The sequence below is a fragment of the Phyllobates terribilis genome, unplaced genomic scaffold (assembly GCF_046119375.1).
Source record: "Phyllobates terribilis strain yellow unplaced genomic scaffold, ASM4611937v1 Scaffold_11__3_contigs__length_659146591, whole genome shotgun sequence".
Lineage (NCBI taxonomy): Eukaryota > Metazoa > Chordata > Amphibia > Anura > Dendrobatidae > Phyllobates > Phyllobates terribilis.
Window position 1 is genome coordinate 30514700 of NW_027362771.1, and position 22245 is coordinate 30536944.

Genomic DNA, 22245 nt, shown 5'->3' on the forward strand with positions numbered 1-22245 from the left:
TAAATCCTTTATTTTAATACTAAATGACAAGTACAGTAACCAACACTATCACTGTACTTCATATATATGTGACTGATATGTTTCTATCTATCTAATCTATGTGTGATGCTCTATCTTTCTGTTCTAAATTGTCGGGTACCGCTGCTGAATTGCCGGCCGGCTTTTTTAAAGAGACAGTGCATGAAAACACTATTATTTTTTTAAATAAATCCTTTACACTAAATGACAAGTACAGTAAGCAACACTATCACTGTACTTATTATATATGTGACTGACATGTTTCTATCTATCTAATCTATGTGTGAAGCTCTATTCTTTCTGTTCTAAATTGTCGGGTACAGATGCTGAATTGCCGGCCGGCTTTTTTAAAGAGACGGTGCATGAAAACACTAATATTTTTTTTAATAAATCCTTTACACTAAATGACAAGTGCAGTAACCAACACTGTCACTGTGCTTCTTATATGTGTGACTGACATGTTTCTATCTATCTAATCTATGTGTGATGCCCTATTCCTTCTTGTCTAAATTGTCGGGTACCGGTGTATGCCGCTGCTGAATTTGCCGGCCGGCTTTTTTAAAGAGAGTGTCTTCTGAGCAGTTTGTCAGCTTTTGGACACCTTTGCAGGTGTTTTCTATGTGTTTATATGTGTTTTTGTTTGCCTGCCATTGGTTTTAACGGTGTTCGACGGTGTTCTAAGGTGTTCGACGAACAGTTCGACGAACAGTTCCTCGAACATCCCGGTGTTCGACGAACCGAACCGAACCCGAACACTACGGGGGTGGCTCAACACTAGTGGAAATGTCTTGAGTGCAGAGATGAATTATGCTTTCTAACTGACAGTCTGATGGATGAATCTGGGTTTTGTCAATGCCATGAGAAAGTTACCTCCTTGACTGTGTTGTGTCAACTTTAAAGTTGCTGGAGGAGGGATAATGTTTTGTGGTTGTTTTTCAGGGGTTGGCGTAGACCCCTTAGTTTATTGAAGGCAAATCTTAATGCTTCAGCATACCAAGACATTGTGGACAACTGTATGTTTTTGGCTTTGTAAAAAAATCTTTGGGGAAGGCCCTTTCCTATTCCAGCATGACTGTTTCCCAGTGAGAAAGCAAGAACCATTAAGGCATGGTTAGGCTACTTTGGGGTGGAAGAACTTTACCTGCCCACACAGGCCCTGACCTCAATCCTATCAAACAACTTTGATGTTGGTCTGGCTCATAATTTCTGTTCTAGTTCATCTCAGTGTCTGACCTCACCAATGCTCTTCTGGATGAATAAGCAGCATGTTGGCACAGCACAGCTCCGTGAATGAAATTGTGGTAACCGCCGGCTACTGAACATGTACCACCTATTGATTTAAATATGGGGTAGATGTGTAGTACCCGGCTGACACTACTATACAGTCGAAATAGCTTTGCAGATACGCAAGTGAGAAGTTCTGGCCACCTTCAACACAGAGAACAACTGATTGGCAGGGGTGTCAAGTGTTGCACCTCCACTAATCAGACAAATAATGACCTATCCTAAGGTCCAAGTATGGGCAAGACAATATACATTGGAAAGGATCTCAATCAGTTCTCATCCATAAGTCTGTAGGTAACTAAGTCATGAAATGGCAAACAAGGATGTTCAAAATATCATGCCAATACATTGGGTTCACCTACCGAAATAAAGGTATAAGCCTAATTTGTGTTTTGTCTGCATGGCATCTTTGGGGCCATGTCCCAGCCCAGAGGTTATACTCGAGTTTGTGAACACTTTTTATTTAATTTTTATTCTCATTTAATGGCAATAATGATGCTTTTTTGTCTGACATTACTTATCATATTGTTTTGAAGCTAATAGAAGAGTCCCGTCGGATATACAATGAGTATCTCTCAAGTACTTCGTTGTGTCCAGTCAATGTGGATCAGCAGGCAGTTATCACAGAGGAGATGCTGGAGAAACCCACTCCTGACCTTTTCAAAGTTCAGCAGCTGCAGGTAACAACAACATGTCTGGCTTTATCTTAGCCAAGAATAGATCTACTTATTTACACGGGATAATCTTTCTACTCTATTTCTACATGGAAAGTAGATACCAACTCAAGTAAATATTTTCTGCCACATTCATTTGATTGGTTTTAACAAAAATCCAGACATGCTGCAGAAATACTTTAACTATATTAGGATGTATTAAATACATATTTCAATTGTAGAAATGTCTACAGCAAATTTACGCCATATGAACAACCTAACTCCAGCCCAAATTCTTATGTGACATTTAAAATAAAACTAAGATTTAAAGGGAACATGTCATATGCAAAAATACCTTATCCAAAAATGATATTTACATGCAGATATAGGTTGAGGGGGCTGTGGGAGGCACTGTTCTGAGGGTCACTGCAAGGACATTATACTGTGTTGGGGGCTCTGTGGTATTGTAATGCAGGTGCCGGGATGCAACGCACAGAGACACAAGGCGAGAACAGTAAGAGTTGAATATAAACAGTTTTCTATATATATATATAACAGGTACGCGGAACAAGGGATTGCAACAAGGGTAATAAACAGTAATTTGAAGTATTAGCAAAATGCGAAGTCTCTCAAGGTAATGTGGTGCCCTAGATCATGGGAGACACCACGTGAGTTCCTTAACTGTGCATATGGCTCTAGCGGGGGTCACCGGTTATTCCCGCTAGGCCATGAGTCTTTTTCCGGATAAATTCAATTAGATCACGTTGAGCTTCTTTAGCCCCAACCGTTCCCCTCCCAACCTGAGTACCTAAACCCAATTGTCCCCGGTACCGTGGGTGAACAGTAGAAGTGACGGCCCTGTTCTCGTATGCAGCTCCTCTGCTTTCGCTGGCATGACTTTCCTGGGGCAGCCGTCTCTCAAGTCCTCTCTGCTTGGCCGTTGGAGGCAATCTCTCGAGCCTTGGGTAAGGGGGTCCAGACCTCGTCTGTCGGCGGGCGAAGTCGGGTTCCGCGAACTCACTCAGCACCGCAAGCAGGTTCCGAGTCTCCTCAGCAGGAACAGCACTCGGGTCACATCTGTGAGGGATCAGGAGCTCTTCTACCGGTGCCCGGCTGTGGCACCTCACAGGCCTCTGGCTTAGGCCTGTCACGTGGGGCTTCCCAGCATGCAGGGAACACGTCTGCTCCTTTCTGCTGCTTGGCGCCAAAGACCCCTCAGGTTTGGCATGCTGGCCTCTTATCTCCCGGAACTCCTTCCTGAAAGTCACCTGATCGGGTCCAGCGTTTAAATCTCCTCTCCCTTCAACTTCTCTTGCATATCTTGGTTCCACTTGACTGTGTCTGGCCAGCAAATGGCAGCCTCTCTCCATCTTTGAAACATCATGTAGGAGTTCCCTTACAAGCTCTCTCGCCTTTGCTACAGTAGCATCTTAATGTGTGTGGGAAGAATTGTGGTTGCAACATACTGTGTTGGGGCACTGTGGGGGCATTATAGTTTGTTTGGGCGGTATTATTTGTGAGGGCAAGTTTTGTGGAAAATTGTCTGTGGGGATACCATACTGTGTGTCGGGAGTCATCATACTTTATGGTGAAAATGAAAGGGATAATGTATGCGATGAGAACACAAAGGGGCTTCAGTAGAGGCATAATTACTGTGTACGAGTTACAATACACGTCCCTTCCTGTGTTTTTAAAACTTTGGTTGTATGAGCCTGCCTACCCTACCAAATATTTTTTTGGGGATGTGGTGAGTGGGGAGGGTGGTGGCTCAATTAGGACATTTGCTATAGCGCCCCGTGATTTCTATGTATGTCCCTAGTTTAATCAGTAAAGAGCAGGAAAGAAAGGCACCTATTTGAAAGACCTTTCAGGGCATGTGATTAGTTATGTTTGGAAGGAAAATGTTGTAATGTATACAGTGTGTATGTAATTTAATGATGTAGCTAAGCCTCAGCGGTGGAAATACCATTGGTGCTACCTCTGCAGCCGCTTAAGGGCCCAAGATGTAAGGTGGTCCATTTCCACCTCTAAAGTAGGTGGAATTGTACAATATGATGACCTATTGGACTGCAAAGGTCCATTTATTGTTCTTGCATAGGAGTCCTCTTTTGTCTGTGTGTGCTCCTGGCTGAGATGTGTGTGTTGATGTAGCTGAGTTGTGTTTTCTGTAGCCGAGATGTATGCATGATGTAACCAAGTTGTTTGCGTGTTGTAGCTGAGTTGTGTGTGTGTTGTAGCCGAACTATGTGTGTGTTGAAGCTGAGCTGTGTGTGTTGATGTAGCTGAACTATGCTTGTTGATGTAGCTGAGCTGTGTGTTTGATTGTAGCTGAGCTGTGTGTGTTGCTGTAGCCAAGCTATGTCCATGTGCTGATGTAGCTGATTTGTGTTTGTGTTGATATAGCTGAGCTGTGAGTGTGTTGATGTAGCAGAGCTATGATTAAGCATACGCATGTAGCAAATCTGTGAGTGTACAGTACAGACCAAAAGTTTGGACACACCTTCTCATTTAAAGATTTTTCTGTATTTTCTTGACTATGAAAATTGTACATTCACACTGAAGGCATCAAAACTATGAATTAACACATGTGGAATTATATACTTAACAAAAAAGTGTGAAATAACTGAAAATATGTCTTATATTCTAGGCTCTTCAAAGTAGCCACCTTTTGCTTTGATGACGGCTTTGCACACTCTTGGCATTCTCTTGATGAGCTTCAAGAGGTAGTCACTGGAAATGGTCTTCCAACAATCTTGAAGAAGTTCCCAGAGATACTTAGCACTTGTTGGCCCTTTTGCCTTCACTCTGCGGTCCAGCTCACCCCAAACCATCTCGATTGGGTTCAGGTCTGGTGACTGTGGAGGCCAGGTCATGGCGTAGCACCCCATCACTCTCCTTCTTGGTTAAATAGCCCTTACACAGCCTGGAGGTGTGTTTGGGGTCATTGTCCTGTTGAAAAATAAATGATGGTCCAACTGAACGCAAACTGGATGGAATAGCATGCCGCTGCAAGATGCTGTGGTAGCCATGCTGGTTCAGTATGCCTCCAATTTTGAATCAATCCCCAACAATGTCACCAACAAAGCACCCACACAACCATCACACCTCCTCCTCCATGCTTCACGGTGGGAACCAGGCATGTAGAGTCCATCCGTTCACCTTTTCTGCGTCGCACAGACACGGTGGTTGGAACCAAAGATCTCAAATTTGGACTCATCAGACCAAAGCACAGATTTCCACTGGTGTAATGTCCATTCTTTGTGTTCTTTAGCCCAAACAAGTCTTCTCTGCTTGTTGCCTGTCCTTAGCAGTGGTTTCCTAGCAGCTATTTTACCATGAAGGCCTGCTGCACAAAGTCTCCTCTTAACAGTTGTTGAAGAGATGTGTCTGCTGCTAGAACTCTGTGTAGCATTGACCTGGTCTCTAATCTGAGCTGCTATTAACCTGCGATTTCTGAGGCTGGTGACTGGGATAAACTTATCCTCAGAAGCAGAGATGACTCTTGGTCTTACTTTCCTGGGGCGGTCCTCATGTAAGCCAGTTTCTTTGTAGCACTTGATGGTTTTTGCAACTGCACTTGGGGACACTTTCAAAGTTTTCCCAATTTTTCACACTGACTGACCTTAATTTCTAAAAGTAATTATGGCCACTCATTTTTCTTTACTTAGCTGCTTTTTTCTTTCCATAATACAAATTCTAACAGTCAATTCAGTAGGACTATCAGCTGTGTATCCACCAGACTTCTGCACAACACAACTGATTGTCCCAACCCCATTTATAAGGCAAGAAATCCCACTTATTAAACCTGACAGGGCACATCTGTGAAGTGAAGACCATTTCCAGTGACTACCTCTTGAAGCTCATCAAGAGAATGCCAAGAGTGTGCAAAGCAGTCATCCAAGCAAAAAGTGGCTACTTTGAAGAACCTAGAATATAAGACATATTTTCAGTTGTTTCACACTTTTTGTTTAGTATATAATTCCACATGTTTTAATTCATAGTTTTGATTCCTTCAGTGTGAATGTACAATTTTCAAAGTCATGAAAATACAGAAAAATCTTTAAATGAGAAGGTGTGTCCAAACTTTTGGTCTGTACTGTATGTAGTAGAGCTATGTGTGTGCATATCAAGCAGATCTGAGTATGTATGTAATGTGCATGCAGCAGTGTTGTGTATATTTGTGCACTGTACATTGACCCTTCCCCTTTTTTTCACCAACAGGTAAGTTTTAATTAGGAGGAAATATGTTTTTCCTATTTTCTAAACTTGAAGTGCGTCTTAAAGTCCAAACTATACAGCATATCCTCAGTCAAACAAAAGAAAAAACGATCTGGAAAGCTTAAGAGCATGTTCACACTGTGGCCATTTCACAAACAAAGCCCAAGAAAAACAACAACAAACAAAAAACAAAATGAGTATGTACCCTACAGCAATTAAATAAGTAAGTAGAAATAGAACATGTAACAACATAGGGTACTTAGTTAACGCTATTTAGATAAAAAAAACATAAAAACCATCCCAGCATGAAAAGGTGTACTATCTAGTGATGAGCGAGTATGTTCGGTTAACACTTTCGGCGAGTATGCTCGGGCGAGTATCGAGTATCTTCCTCGTGCTCGGTGATATGTTTGAATCACTCATGTGTGCATGATTTGCGACTGTTCGACAGCTTTAATACATGTGAGGAATGCTTGTTTCTTAAGCATTCCCCATGAGTGGGGTGGATTGAAGGTCCACGTGCAACCCAGTTCGGAAAGACATCTTTCTACTCGGTTAATATCCAGGTTTGAGGGAATCTTTAGTTCACCACATGCTCCAACAAAGTTAGATCCCCTGTCAGAGCAGATATCCTACTAATATTATAAATGCGAAAGTTTGTGAGTATGTATGTTTGTTACTCTTTCACGAAAAAACTACTGGACGGATTTGCATGAAACTTTACAGTAATATAGATTATACATCGGAATAACATATAGGCTACAATTTGTAATGATTTTATGTAATTTTGGTCATAATATAACGATACATGTCAATTAAGTCGGAAAAAAATCTGGCCTCTGAGAGCTCTCTTATATACACACATACACAGGTGATATTTAAATGGCTGATTTACAGCAGTCAGAAGAGATTGATAATACAATAATTTGCCCATAGTGGATCATTGTATAGTGAGGTCACAGTTGCCGCCTGTCCACAGTCAGGATACAGGGGTGATCATATACCGTGGCCAGGAACAAGTGTGGCACAGGGGGTTCACACACGACCCCCAGGGACTGACATTTCCTAGAAACTTTGGCAGCTGACAGTCATGAGCTCACCCTGATACATTACACTCTGGAAACAGCTGAAGGGAGAAGGATAATTTATGACATTTTCTCAGACTTAATAAAAAAAAAAAAAACACAGAAAACAGCCCATATGTTAGGAACAGGTTACTAGGGAACTACACGTCCCAGCACGGCCTGCCCGCGCCCACAGCCCGGGGGGAGTGTGAGGCTTCCTCCTGCAGGTTGCCCGGGGGCACTGGGCCGTCATTGTCCTCACACAGGGGGTCCCCGCCGCCATTGTCCCTCCACATAACACCGTATAATAAAACATGCGCTCACCTGCGCCAGCTGCTGCAGCCGGGAAAGTTCCGAACGCCTCACCTGGGCGGAGGGGAAGTGACTCACACACGGGGAGGGGCAGTAACCTGAGCGCGGCTCCATGGAGGATGCACACACTGCAGCCTGACAGCATCGGCAGCAGCGCTACACAAATGGCGTCCTCCCCTCCTGTGTGCAGCACAGCCCTGTGTGTGTGCAGCGCAGCATGTCACCCACAGCACCAGCAGGCTGCTCTCAGCTCCCACAGAGCACTGGGAATGGTTGCTATGGGTAACCGCGCCACAGCTGCTCCTCATAGACCAGTCATATACAACTGATATTGTCTGTACAGCGATCGTAATATAACTAATTAGATTGTTTTAGTATTTTGTTTGAACTTTACTAAGTACCTATTTTGTAATTAGTACTTAGAAAAATGCCGCGAAAGCGTAAGTCTAACATTTCGCAAAGCTCTAATAAAGCCTGAGCTATGAAAATAATTAGACGTGATGAGACATCTCAACAAGCCGAGCAACGAAGGCTTGAGCAGGCGGTGCGTTGTGCAGCACGTAGAGCTGCAGAGATTCCAGAACAATCCCAAGCCTGACGTGAACGGAATGCGGAGTTTTTGGCATCTCAACGGGCTGCTGAAACTCAAGAACAGTCCCAAGCCCGACGTGAACAGCATGCGGAGTATCTGACATCTCAACGGGCTGCTGAAACTCCAGAACAGTCCCAAGCTCGACGTCAGCAGCAAGCGACTTACATGGCGTCCCAAAGAGCCACTGAAACTTATGAAATGGCCGAATCTCGCAGATGCACTGTTGCTGAAAGGGCAGCACAGCGACGTCAAACATTTACAAGAAATACATGGATATTGTTTAATAAAGCTGCATTTGAGTATGACGAGACTCTTGATTATGAAACTCACAAGCTTATAAAAATAGAAGCAATGACCATAGATTGCAAATATTGCGGAGCTCTTAAGTGGAAAGAGGAAGCAGCAGGTATGTGTTGTTTGGGCGGGAAAGTAGCTCTTCCTTATATAGACGAGCCAGTTCAACCTTTAAAAGAGCTTTTCTCTAATGAAACTGATGAATCTCACCTTTTTCTAAATAATATAAGAAAATACAACATGTGCTTTCATATGACGTCTTTTGGAGCAGATCAAATTGTCTCAATGCCAGAGTTTTGCCCGACCTTTACAATACAAGGACAAGTATACCACCGTATCGGTTCTTTAATTCCTACGTCCATTTCGCAACCACAATTTTTACAAGTTTATTTCATAGGTGACGAAGAAGAACAAATCAACAGGCGTGCAAAGCGTAGATAGAAACATAGTTAAAAAATTACAACGAGTACTTCACGACCACAACATTTTGGTGCATGAATTTAAAACGGCTAGAGACAGAATGATCAATGACGATCATTTCAAAGTAGTGATTCACCCAGACCGTGTACCACGTGGTCAACATGAGAGACGATTCAATGCCCCTACTACAAATGAAATAGCTGCTGTAGTAGTTAGTAGCGAACAAACTATGTCTCGGGACATCGTTGTGCCGCCGCGCGATGGCATGCTCACTAGGGTTCCCGATACACATAGATTCTATGACGCTCTCGAGTACCCAATACTTTTTTGGAAAGGACAAGAGGGGTACAGCATTGATACTCCTCAGATAAATCCAATTACCAAACAAGCAATGCCAAGCAAAAAGGTGTCCTGCAAAGATTTTTATTCCTTTCACTTGATGGTCCGTCGCAGCGATTTTAATTTGATGCTTTAGTGTAGGCTCCTACTTCATCAGTTTCTGGTCGACATGTATGTAAAGATGGAAAGTGAGCGCTTAAGGTTCATTTCTTTAAATAAAAAAAAACTGCGCGCAGAAAATTATATTCACTTGCAAGATGCAATAAGAAATGATGCGGATTTGGATCCAAATAACTTAGGTCAGATGGTGATTCTCCCGTCATCATTTGTAAATAGCCCGAGATACCTACATGAATACACACAAGATGCGTTCACATACGTACGTAATTATGGGAGGCCTGATTTATTTATTACAATGACTAGCAACCCCGCTTGGCCAGAAATCACCAAAGAGCTTATGGCTGGTCAAAACTCAATGGACAGACATGACTTAACAGCTCGAGTATTTAGAATAAAAGTACAGAAGTTGGTAGCTCTACTTACAAAAGGTAACATATTTGGTGATATGCAATGCTTCATGTACTCGATCGAGTGGCAAAAGCGAGGTTTGCCTCATGTGCACTTACTGCTGTGGTTAAAGGAAAAATTGCATCCGAGCCAAATTGACGATATCATATGTGCTGAGATACCAAACACAGAAACCGATCAAAAGCTCTATGATACAGTGACAAAGAATATGATTCACAGACCATGTGGTACATTCAATTCTTCATCGCCATGCATGAAGGAAGGAAAATGTACCAAAAAATATCCGAGGAAGCTTTTAAAAGATACTCAAACCAATGACAAAGGTTATCCTTTGTACAGGCGCAGAGCACCAGAGAATGGTGGACGCACGACGATTATAAAAACCCGTAGAAGAACACAGGAAATATTGATGGACAATAGCTGGGTGGTCCCATATTCTCCACTCTTATCAAAATTTTTTAATTCTCATTTAAAAGTAGAGTTCTGTAATACGGTACAGGCGATAAAATATATTTGTAAATATATTAATAAGGGTAGCGACCAGGCTATTTTTAACATCCGCCAGCAAGGGAATGTTAACATTGACCCAAGAGATGAGGTGCAGACCTTTAGAACCGGCCGATATGTTAGTAGTAACGAAGCAGCGTGGCGGATCTTAGGTCTGCCTCTGCACGAGAGACACCCAACCGTCACTCATCTCGCGATTCATTTACCCAATGGTAAGAGGGTTTACTTTACGGAAAATAATTTTAGAGAGAGATTAGAAGCACCACCTAAAACTACACTAACTGCATTTTTCCTGTTGTGCCAAAGTGATACGTTTGCAAAAACATTACTTTACATTGACGTGCCTCGCTACTATACTTGGAATGTGGCATGGAAGCAATGGAAACGTCGTTTACAAGCAACACCTGTCGATGGCTGGCCAGGTGTGAAGGCAGGAGACGCTCTAGGTCGCATTTACACGGTGCACGTTAGCAATTTTGAATGTTATTGCTTGTGTATTCTGCTGAATGGGTCCAACCAACTTCTGCTAAGGGGTCCAACCAACTTCTCGGATTTAAAAACTTCTGCTAAGGGGTCCAACCAACTTCTCGGATTTAAAAACATTTGAAGGTCAAGAACTTGCAACTTTTCGGCAGGTGTGTGAGAAGATGGGGTTGTTGGAAGATGATAACCACTGGGATACCACCTTAGAAGAGGCCGTGCTATGTCGCTCCCCGGCGCAAATAAGAGAGCTGTTTGCCATATTGATATGCACTTGCGGTTTATCCAATCCTCTACAACTCTGGCACAAGTATAAAACTGCGTTATCAGAGGATATCATGCACAGATTTGAAAGAATGGATCACGATAACGATGATCTCTGTTTCAATGAGGCGTTGGGGCTTATCGAGGACAAAATATTAATAATTTCTGGAAAGAAATTGTCCGATTTTGGTCTACCCTCACCGCGGCGTAGAGGAGAGCTGTCGAACGAGTTGATAAAAGAGCTATGCTATGATACCAACCAGTTAGACGCTCACGTTTGCGAAACTGAGCCACGTTTGCTACCTGATCAAAGAGAGATTTATCACAGAATAGTAGGACGAGTTGAGAATGGTGAAGGCGGACTTTTTTTCCTTGATGCCCCGGGTGGTACAGGAAAAACTTTCTTGCTTAATTTACTTTTAGCAAAAATTCGTAGCGGTCATAACGTTGCATTAGCTGTGGCTTCCTCTGGAATTGCTGCAACATTTCTAAGCGGTGGACGGATGGCACATTCAGTCTTTAAATTACCTCTTAATCTGGTGAACGAAGAAACCCCATCGTGTAATATCAGCAAGAGCAGCGCCCGTGGCCTCCTGTTGCAACAGTGCAAACTAATCGTGTGGGACGAGTGCACAATGTCACACAAACGCGTCATCGAAGCTCTTGATCGTTGTCTACAAGACTTACACAGTAAACAAACAATAATGGGTGGTGTGGTTGTTTTATTGGCTGGGGACTTTAGGCAAATTTTGCCTGTCATCGAGCGAGGCACTGCAGCAGACGAAATTAACGCATGTCTGAAATCCTCATAATTATGGACCAAAGTTGAAAAGCTGCACCTCACCACCAACATGCGTGTCCAGTTATTCAGTGATCTAGAGTCGGGCGCGTACGCTGAGAAACTGCTCGAGATCGGTGAAGGTCAAATCGAAACTGACGAAGAAGGTATGGTTCTATTCACTAACCAATTTTGTCATGTTGTGGATTCGGAAGACGCACTTATTGCTCAAGTTTTTCCAAATTTGCAACAAAACATCCACGATGAAAATTGGCTATGTGAAAGAACTATACTAGCACCAAGAAATGAAACAGTTGCGAAAATCAATAAAATTATCTTGGACCAAGTAATCAGCGATGCAACAACCTACAACTCCATCGACACAGTCATGTCATCTGAAGACTGTACGAGCTACCCCGTGGAGTTTCTTAACTCTTTGGAGCTATCCGGGGTCCCATCTCATAAGCTCGAATTAAAGGTCGGTATACCCATTTTGTTAATGCGCAACTTGGACGCCCCGAGATTATGTAATGGCACTAGATTGCGAGTCACTGAACTAGGCAGGCACATTGTAAAGGCCACAATTTTAACTGGAGAAGCTAAGGGTGAAAATATTCTTATACCACGCATCCCAATAATACCCAATAACTTACCCTTTAATTTCAAACGTTTGCAGTTCCCACTTAAAGTTGCATTTTCAATGACCATCAATAAATCGCAAGGGCAAACTTTGAAGGTAGCGGGGATACATTTAGGCACGCCCTGTTGTTCCCACGGTCAGCTATACGTAGCTTGCTCACGTGTTTCTAAATCGCAAAATCTACATATTTTCGCTGAACGAAAGAAATCAAATAACATAGTTTACAGGAGTATATTGCAGTAAAAACACATAGATAAATTACCTGCAGATGTCCATTATTCCAATTACATACTAATTCTTTACTAACACGAACAATATTAAACGCAAGTAACTTCAGTCCGTCCTGTTTATTAATCAGTGTTTAGTAATCCGTTTGTGATGAAATTTGATATGGATAATTTCAAGCCTGGGGAAGGACATAGGGCTACTTTTTATAAACACACCATACAGGCGAAGATTATATAAAACTGTAAACCTGATTGACTGACACACCTAGCAGTCAACGCACAGCCGAAACCACTGAACTTAGCATCTTGAAATTTGCAGATATGTTCTATTATAGCTTAAATGAGCACTAAGAAAGGAATTTTGATAATTCCACCCTCAAGAGTTTCCCTCTTCATATTATAGGGGTTCAAAGATTGTATGGAATCCGTCAGTTTTGAAGTTAGACATCTGAAATTTTGGATGTACGAGTAACTAAATAAGATTATTTTTTTTTTACTATTAAGATTATTTTTTTTTACTATTAAGATTATTTTTTTACTATTAAAATGATCTGTCACGAAACTTAATGTGGCAGACCAAATTCCACGCGAGCGAAGCCGCGGGTAAAAGCTAGTGCTTTATAAGTCCTCTGAGTGAATTTAATTGTCTGAGGACATTTATGAAGCCAGATGTGTCCATGACTTCTATGTGTACAGCTCTAATGCTCAAAAATGTGAATAAGACAGCCCAGCACTTGCTGTTTGCATGTCCTCCTCTAGTATAATATGCAGTAGCAGACCAGGGACCAAACACATCGAGACCCACCTTGGTAAAGGGGGGTTTGGTACTCAAACAGTCTGCTGGAAGGTCAGCCATTTTTTGGAATTGACATGAACCATGGGAGTTTCCGGCAAACAGTACATTTGAAAATGACTATACTCACAAGTCGCTTAGCTCCTATTACCCAGAATCCTGCTGCCCATAGGGCTCCTTCAGTTATCAAGCTTCCTTGATGCTTAACCTGTGCGTGATAATACTCGACCAGCAGGCTATGTGCCCACAATGCAGAAATTAAGCGGAAAATTTCCGTTTCATTTCTGCATGTCCTTGCCTGGAAAAATGCATGCGGAATCTCACACGCGTTTTTCGCACGTTTTTGAAGCGTTTTGCACATGCGGAATTGCCTTGCGTTTTTCTAATGCATTGAAGAAGGCAATTCCGCATGCGTAAACGCACAAATAATGGACATGCTGCGGATTTTTCCGCACATCAAACACGCTGCGGAAAATTCCCCATTATGGGCATTGAACTTGCAGATAGTCATTGGGGACCATGGGGGACCGATTACCAAAGCGTTTTACAAGCATTTACGCTGCGCAAATTCTGCAGCAAAAACGCTTGAAAAATGCATCGTGGGCACGCACCCTCAGGCATGATGCCTGTACTGCTCTGGTTGCATGTAAAGGCATGACAAATATTATGGGTGTTATTACAATGTAGAGCTCATACCAGGAAGCAGTGGTGTGCCTGTGTTATGATAACTAAGAGGAATCTACTGCAGGATAGTGTTGTGTATAGGGGCTGAGAGGAGTAATGTACTGCAGGATGGTATGGTATATACAGTAGTGAGTAACTAATTAAAGAGAACATCTGAGAACAGATGTCTTTGGAGTGTGGGAGGAAACCGGAGAACCCGGAGGAAACCCACACAAACTTGGGGAGAACATATAAACTCCTTGCCGATGTTGTCTTTGATGGGGTAAGATGATTTCTACACTTAGTTTAGCTTGGTGATAACTCCGAGTGGAGGGGCAAGTCATGGGAGGGAGGAAGTGGGTCTGCAGCACTGATGAGAAGCAAGTTCTGCTGAGAAATGTAGTTTTAGCAGTGTAAGAATATGACCTCCCATTCTGCTATGTGAAGTTGGATACACAGAGGGGCTGATAGAGATGAAAAAAGACTCAAAGGAACAATAAGAAAGAAATGTTCTGTTAGACTTAGCCTGTATAATAACAAAAAAAGTATGCATTTACTGTGCTTTGTAAAACATAATGGGATCTTCAAAACTACCTTTTAACTGGGTTGTTACCGTTAAGTCACTTTTACCAGTGATCTGTATATGGAGAAGCAGAAAAAACTAATGGCTTTTCCAATACAAGAAATAGGTGTGAACAGGTGCTTACTACGGGGAGCTACCTCCATATACAATTAATAAACAAAGTAGCACTCTGTAACGCTTAGTATATAATTATGAAGTATGAAATATGAATAGCATTACTGCTGTGGAAAATAGAAATAAATGAGAAATTTTAGCGCATGTAAATATGAAGTATGAAATATTAATAGCATTACTGCTGTGGAATATAGAAATAAATGAGAAATCCTAGCGCATAAATTGGCCAATTCATGTGTATTTGACAGCCGCGATAAGGCGTTTCTCAAAATACCAGAACCATACCAATGTGAATACCTCTCTAAGGTATTTGCTATTCATATTTCATACTTCATATTTACATGCGCTAAAATTTCTCATTTATTTCTATTTTCCACAGCAGTAATTCTATTCATATTTCAGACTTCATAATTATATACTAAGCGTTACAGAGTGCTACTTTGTTTGTTAACTGTATATGGAGATAGCAGAAAACACATGGTTGATATGTGCCTTGCTAATCTATACCACCATACTAAAAAAATAGGTTACACATAAATAAATAACATTCACATGAAGCATACCATTGTTTTTGTGGTAAAATTATCTACCAGATTAATGTATCATATACTTATCTTCCTATTTGAAAATTCTCAAATTGAATCCAAGATGGTGGCATTCAATATGGATGTCATATTGGTAACATGGCTTAACATGACCCTTGACCCACATCATGTGTCTTAAATTGGATGACTGATATTTCCTTACTTTTGAGGCACCATATACAAATGTATATACAAATAAAAATTACAATACAAGGAGATTTAAAGGACTCAAAATCTGTACCGTGGGTATTCTTCCTTAGGGTTCACATGTCAGATTAAAATCTGAGGTATATTTCTACAATGGAAATTCTATTCTGTACCTGCAGCATACAGAAGATGCACAGCATATTTGTACAAGGATTAAGCCAATTGTTGTTTAATTGCACCAATCTACAGGAGTTTTCATCCAAAATTAGTGACAGAAATTTTCCATTGCATGCGAAAGGAGTTGCAGAAACCTCATTTACATGCATCGTATGCAGAGTTCATGCAGATTTGCACTTTCCAGGCAGAGTTTTTTCTTATTATCCAGCGATTCAGAGTAAAATATACATGGTTGCACTAACGCAGCTAATGTTAGATTCATGCTGCCTGTGTAAGCTCAGTTTCCTTTTAAAAATGTATTTGTTCTTCCACCTTTGTTTCAAAAACTGAACAGGACCCGTGATCACAGATTTAATAGATTTCATGTGTTTTTACATTCACAAATGGACAATCAGCTTATTTATAAAGATACAATTACATATAAATAGAAGGATTTATTATTTTCCATCGTCACTGATAACGAGTCTTAGTTCTCTCCTCTGTCATATAAGGGTATAATATATGCAGGATTTTTTTTACGTCTTTTGTGATATGTACTTGGAAATGTTGGAACAGAGAAAAATGTAAATACTCTGGTTTTGTTTTTCACAGATCTTCAATTTAATGAAGTTTGACAGCTATGCTCGCTTTGTTAAGTCCCCTTTATATCAAGAGTGCATGTTATCAGAGGTGGAAGGACGCCCCTTGCCGAATATTAATTTCTCACCAACTAGCTTAAACTCAGGCTGTTCTGCTATCACCACTGGGGCAATAAAGGTAATCTAATCAACAGGCTTTATAGTCTTACACTCTTCAACATTAAAAGCGCAACACCACAAAGGAAAAGCTAAGCTGTGGAATTATGGAAATCACAGGATAGGCAGACATGTTAGTGATACGGAAAGGATAAAAAAAATGGAAGCAAAATTTTCAAATCATCTTGATATATAGAGTATGAGTTCCACTTGCAGAAATACACACACGTACCCAACTTGTCATGCTATCAATCAGGTTATTAATGTTGTTTGAGGAATATTCTGCCATGGTGAATGCACTTGGGCGTACAAATCATCAAGATCTGCTCCTGGCAGATCTTTTGCAATTATTGACCAGGGTTGTCCCAGATGTGCTCCATGGGAGACAAGTCCAGAGATGCTGCAGGCCATGACCTGGAACTGTCGTGTTGTAAAACGGCTCCTGGGACTCTTTGGAGAAATGGCTGTGCCACTGGTTCCACCACCAAGTCAATTTAATGCCGAGCTGTTAGGCTGCGTGCCAACTATGCGTTCTTCAAGCCTTTTTGCCCTGGAATTTCCGCAGCGAAAACGCTTAAAAAAACGCTTGGTAATACGTGCCCCATGGTCCCCAATGATAATCCGCATGTGCTGTGCACATGCTGCGGAAATTTCCGCTGCGGATTATCACTACAGAAAAATACGCAGCGTGTCCATTAATTTTGCGAACACGCAGCATAATTGGCGCCACTGACTTTCATTGAAACGCTTGATATCCGCATGAGTACATGTGCACACGCGAATATGAAGCGATTCAATGTGCGGATGGTACCAGGGTCTGGAGAAGAGGAGACTCTCCTCCAGACCCGGGTACCATGGTACCTGTAAAAAAAAGAATTTAAAATAAAAAATAAAGATTATACTTACCTTCCGATGGCCCCCGGCCTCCTCAGCGATGCATCTGGTGTGTTGGGCGGCTCTCGGTGGTGTGAGGACCTGACATGACATCATTTAGTCATGTGACAGGTCACGCATGTAAAATCCGCATGCGTTTTTCCTGCCAGGGAGAAGCGGAAAAAATATGCAGCATTTCTGCATCGTGGGCACTTAGCCTTAGATTACCTAGAATGAAGATCGGCGTGACCTGGAAGTGACTTTTACATTGTAACTCTAGGGAACGTCAGAAGGGACTCTATAGGCTTTCATTGTAACACATAAAGTGTAGAATGAGCCGGTAGGTCTCATTTGTGGTGACGTTACTGAGAAGAGGGGAAGAATGGCGCTGGACAGCGGAGGAAGCAATAGTAGGTGAGTATATTAATACGCACACACTGCATTACATGCATGGACACACACATTTAAACAATAAAAATGTTAGTGGGAATGCTTATTTAAAGGACTTACTGAATTGTAAACTGTTATGGAATGTACTGGCACTATATAACAGAGGATTAATATTCGAAATAATATTTGTTTCTACAATTAATCCTTTCTTTCTTATTTTAAGAAAAAGAAATTGAGACCTGGTAAGTCGTTGCCCCTTGGTGTCGAGGCATCTGAATTAAACAATTTAACTGATGGTTGTAGAGGAATCAATAGATCCTTCAAGAGAAAGGATCGCAGAGGTAATGTCAGAGGTGAAATTAATCTTCTTACATATTTTACATTTTATTTGCTGCATAATTGTGATAATAACATGACATTAGGACTTGCTAAAATGGGACATATTCTTAAAATTATTATTTGGGTAACTTTATTCCATCAGCAATATTGACATAAAAACAGAGTTGGGTCTTATCATTAATATTGAGGCATGAATATAATATATTAACCCCTTTACCCCCAAGGGTGGTTTGCACGTTAATGACCAGGCCAATTTTTACAATTCTGACCACTGTCACTTTATGAGGTAATTACTCTGGAAAGCTTCAACGGATCCCCCTGATTCTGAGACTGTTTTTTCATGACATATTGTACTTCATGATTGTGGTAAAATGTCTTCGATATGACTTGTGTTTATTTATGAAAAATCAGAAATTTGGTGAAAATTTCGCAATTTTCAAAATTTGAATTTTCATACCCTTAAATCAGAGAGATATGTCACACAAAATAGTTAATAAATAACATTTCCCACATGTCTACTTTACATTAGTACAATTTTGGAACCAAAATTTTTTTTTGCTAGGAAGTTATAAGGGTTAAAATTTGACCAGTGATTTCTCATTTTTACAACAAATGTACAAAACCATTATTTTAGGGACCACATCACATTTGAAGTGACTTTGAGGGGCCTTTATGACAGAAAGTACCCAAAAATGACACCATTCTAAAAACTGCACCCCTCAAGGTGCTCAAAACCACATTCAATTAGTTTATTTAGTTTATTAACCCTTCAGGTGCTTCACAGGAATTTTTGGAATGTGGAAGAACCAAAATGAACATTTAACTTTTTTCACAAAAATGTTAATTTAGACCCATTTTTTTCTATTTTCGCAATGGTAACAGTAAAAAATGGACACCAAAATTTGTTGTGCAATTTCTCCTGAGCACACCAATACCCCATATGTGGGGGAAAACCACTTTTTGGACACACGGCAGGGTTCGGAAGAGAAGGAGCGCCATTTGACTTTTTGAATGTAAAATTTGCTTGAATAATTAGCGGATGCCATGTTGCGTTTGGGGAGCCCCTGATGTGCCTAAACAGTGGAAACCCCCCACAAGTGACACCATTTTGGAAACTAGACCCCTCAGGGAACTTATCCAAATTTGTGGTGAGCACCTTGAACCCCCAGGTGCTTCACAGAAGTTTATAACATTGAGCCGTAAAAAATATAATTTTCACATTTTTCCCACAAAAATGTTTTTCAGCCCCCAATTTTGCATTTTCATAAGGGTAACAGGACAAATTGCCATGTCTTGTTTGGAGAGCCCCTGAGGTGCCTAAACAGTGGAAACCCCCCACAAGTAACCCCATTTTGGAAACTAGACCCCTCAAGGATTTTATCAAGGGGTATAGTGAACATTTTGAGTCCAGAGGTATGACACAAAATTTGCATAGCTCCCAACCGTCCCGTATTCTGCGGGACTGTCCCAATGTCATGGCTCAGCTGTTCTCCCGGGTTCTATTTATATTCACTTCTCATCATTCCGTATCTCCTCCTCCTCAGGGGGGGCGGGGCCGCTCACTGGTCAGTACATAAATTTAACTATATTATACTCACCTCTTCTTTCTCCTGTGATCGCATCTGCTGGGACTCAAACTGGGAACTCAGTGTGCAAAGGCTGTAGCTCTAACCACTGAGCTATAGCATTCAATGGTAGACATGGGAGGATTTAGTTACCTTGACTCTACAATAGAGATGAGCGGTGTTCAACTCGAACTGTTCGCCAATCTCAAATTCAAGCTGTTTTGGGCGGTGTTCAAGCCGTCCGACGAACCTGAACGATTTGCAAAAAATCCGGCTGTTCGAGGTTATGTTCGATAACTGTTCGTGCACCAAAATCGTAACTGGATTTTTTCACAGTAATACTGTTAATCAATGTTAATAGACAGTTTCAGTGTAGAGTGGGCGGGGGGAGGGGCAGGGGATGGATCTCTGCAGAAATAATGCCGATCTCCATTTTTTTTTCTTTCTCACATTTACAGTGGGGAGGTGCAGTCTGTCAGCCTATCAGCAGCGCACACACGCAGTGAAGTGCTTTTTTTTCACACAAGCAAGGGCATGTGTCATTGGCTGTGTATGTCACATGTCCTTGCCCTATAAGACCCAGCCATTTTCCCCGTCGCCACCATTTTCTCACTGCTGCAGCTGAGTGTTAGACGGCACCAATGCTGCTGTGGGCGCTATACTTTGTAACTGTGTGAATTGCAAGCGAATTTGCTCTTAAATAGACAGATAGGTTTAGGGAGTAGGGACTAGTTGTAATCGCAGCCCTTTTGAGGGCTAGGTTACAGCAGTTCCTAGCACTTTTGCCAGGCAGGTCTGTGCCAGTGCTGTGCAAGTGTTTTTCACAGCATTTGGCTAAATCTAGCTAAGCCAATCCTTTTGGGCCTCTAGCAGTGTGTGTTAGTCAGTGGAGTAGCCTATCTGTGTTGCAAGTTACACCACCTTTGTATTTAATAACAATTTTTTACTGCATCTAGCCAAGTAAAACCTTTTGGGCATAGTAGCAGTGTCTAGTAGTCAGTGGAGTAGCCCATCTGTACCAAGCTACACCGCCTTTGTATTTAATAACATTTTTTTACTGCATCTAGCCCAGTAAATCCTTTTGGGCCTGTAGCAGTGTCTGTTACTCATTGGAGAAGCCCATCTGTACCAAGCTACACCACCTTTGTATTTAATAACAATTTTTTACTGCATCTAGCCCAGTAAATACTTTTGGGCCTGTAGCAGTGTCTGTTACTCATTGGAGTAGCCCATCTGTACCAAGCTACACAACCTTTGTATTTAATAACAATTTTTTACTGCATCTAGCCCAGTAAATACTTTTGGGCCTGTAGCAGTGTCTGTTACTCATTGGAGTTGCCCATCTGTACCAAGCTACACAACCTTTGTATTTAATAACAATTTTTTACTGCATCTAGCCCAGTAAATACTTTTGGGCCTGTAGCAGTGTCTGTTACTCATTGGAGTAGCCCATCTCTACCAAGCTACACAACCTTTGTATTTAATAACAATTTTTTACTGCATCTAGCCCAGTAAATATTTTTGGGCCTGTAGCAGTGTCTGTTACTCATTGGAGTAGCCCATCTGTACCAAGCTACGCCACCTTTGTATTTAATAACAATTTTTTACTGCATCTAGCCAAGTAAAACCTTTTGGGCATAGTAGCAGTGTATGTTACTCATTGTAGTAGCCCATCTGTACCAAGCTACACCACCTTTGTATTTAATAACAATTTTTTACTGCATCTAGCCCAGTAAATACTTTTGGGCCTGTAGCAGTGTCTGTTACTCATTGGAGTAGCCCATCTGTACCAAGCTACACCACCTTTGTATTTAATAACAATTTTTTACTGCATTTAGCCCAGTAAATACTTTTGGGCCTGTAGCAACGTCTGTTACTCATTGGAGTATCCCATCTGTACCAAGCTACACAACCTTTGTATTTAATAACAATTTTTTACTGCATCTAGCCCAGTACATACTTTTGGGCCTGTAGCAGTGTCTGTTACTCATTGGAGTAGCCCATCTATACCAAGCTACACCACCTTTGTATTTAATAACAATTTTATACTGCATCTAGCCCAGTAAATACTTTTGGGCCTGTAGCAGTGTCTGTTACTCATTGTAGTAGCCCATCTGTACCAAGCTACACCACCTGTGTATCTAATAAAATTGTTTTACTGCATCTAAGCCAGCCAATCCTTTTGGGCTAGTACCACAGTTTGGCCACTCAGCTCTGCTCGGTTTCCATCCATTGTTTTTTGTGCAAACAACTACAGAGTTGTCAATTAGTTAACCACCAAAATGAGTGGCAAAAGGCCTGCTGCTGGTGGAAAGGGGAATAGGCGTGTTGGAAAGGGAGAAAAAGGTTGTGTCCATGGGGTAGGTGTTAAAGCAACAGTAACATCTGCAGAAGAAAGACCATCTTCCAGCCAAACTAAGATGTCTACTTCTTTTCGTGGACAATGTGATACGATCCCTTTCTTACGGACACGCCCATCGCTACAAATTCCAGATAAGGCACAAAAACAGCAGGTGCTTCAACGGATATCAAGTGCTCCTTCAAGTGGGCTCTACTCCACCTCAACTTCAACATCACAAATACTCCAGTCCTCAGAGGTGTCACCGCAATCGCATTTTCTTCCTCACAGCTTCCAAGTTTCCAGCTTCCCGTCTGAGTATGGGTT

General features: G+C 41.5%; 1 protein-coding gene across 3 annotated transcripts in view; it reads left to right on the top strand.

Moving 5' to 3' along the window:
* The window catches only part of RGS14 (regulator of G protein signaling 14), a 311115-nt gene that overhangs the window by 179663 nt on the left and 109207 nt on the right, over positions 1-22245 (top strand). For 2 of the 3 annotated variants that reach the window (XM_073651170.1, XM_073651172.1), the window contains 3 exons: positions 1839-1982; positions 16271-16435; positions 17900-18029. In XM_073651170.1, coding sequence (XP_073507271.1) covers positions 1839-1982; positions 16271-16435; positions 17900-18029 — 439 coding nt within the window. The remainder of the gene's footprint in view (positions 1-1838; positions 1983-16270; positions 16436-17899; positions 18030-22245) is intronic. The other variant, XM_073651171.1, reaches the window with a different exon arrangement.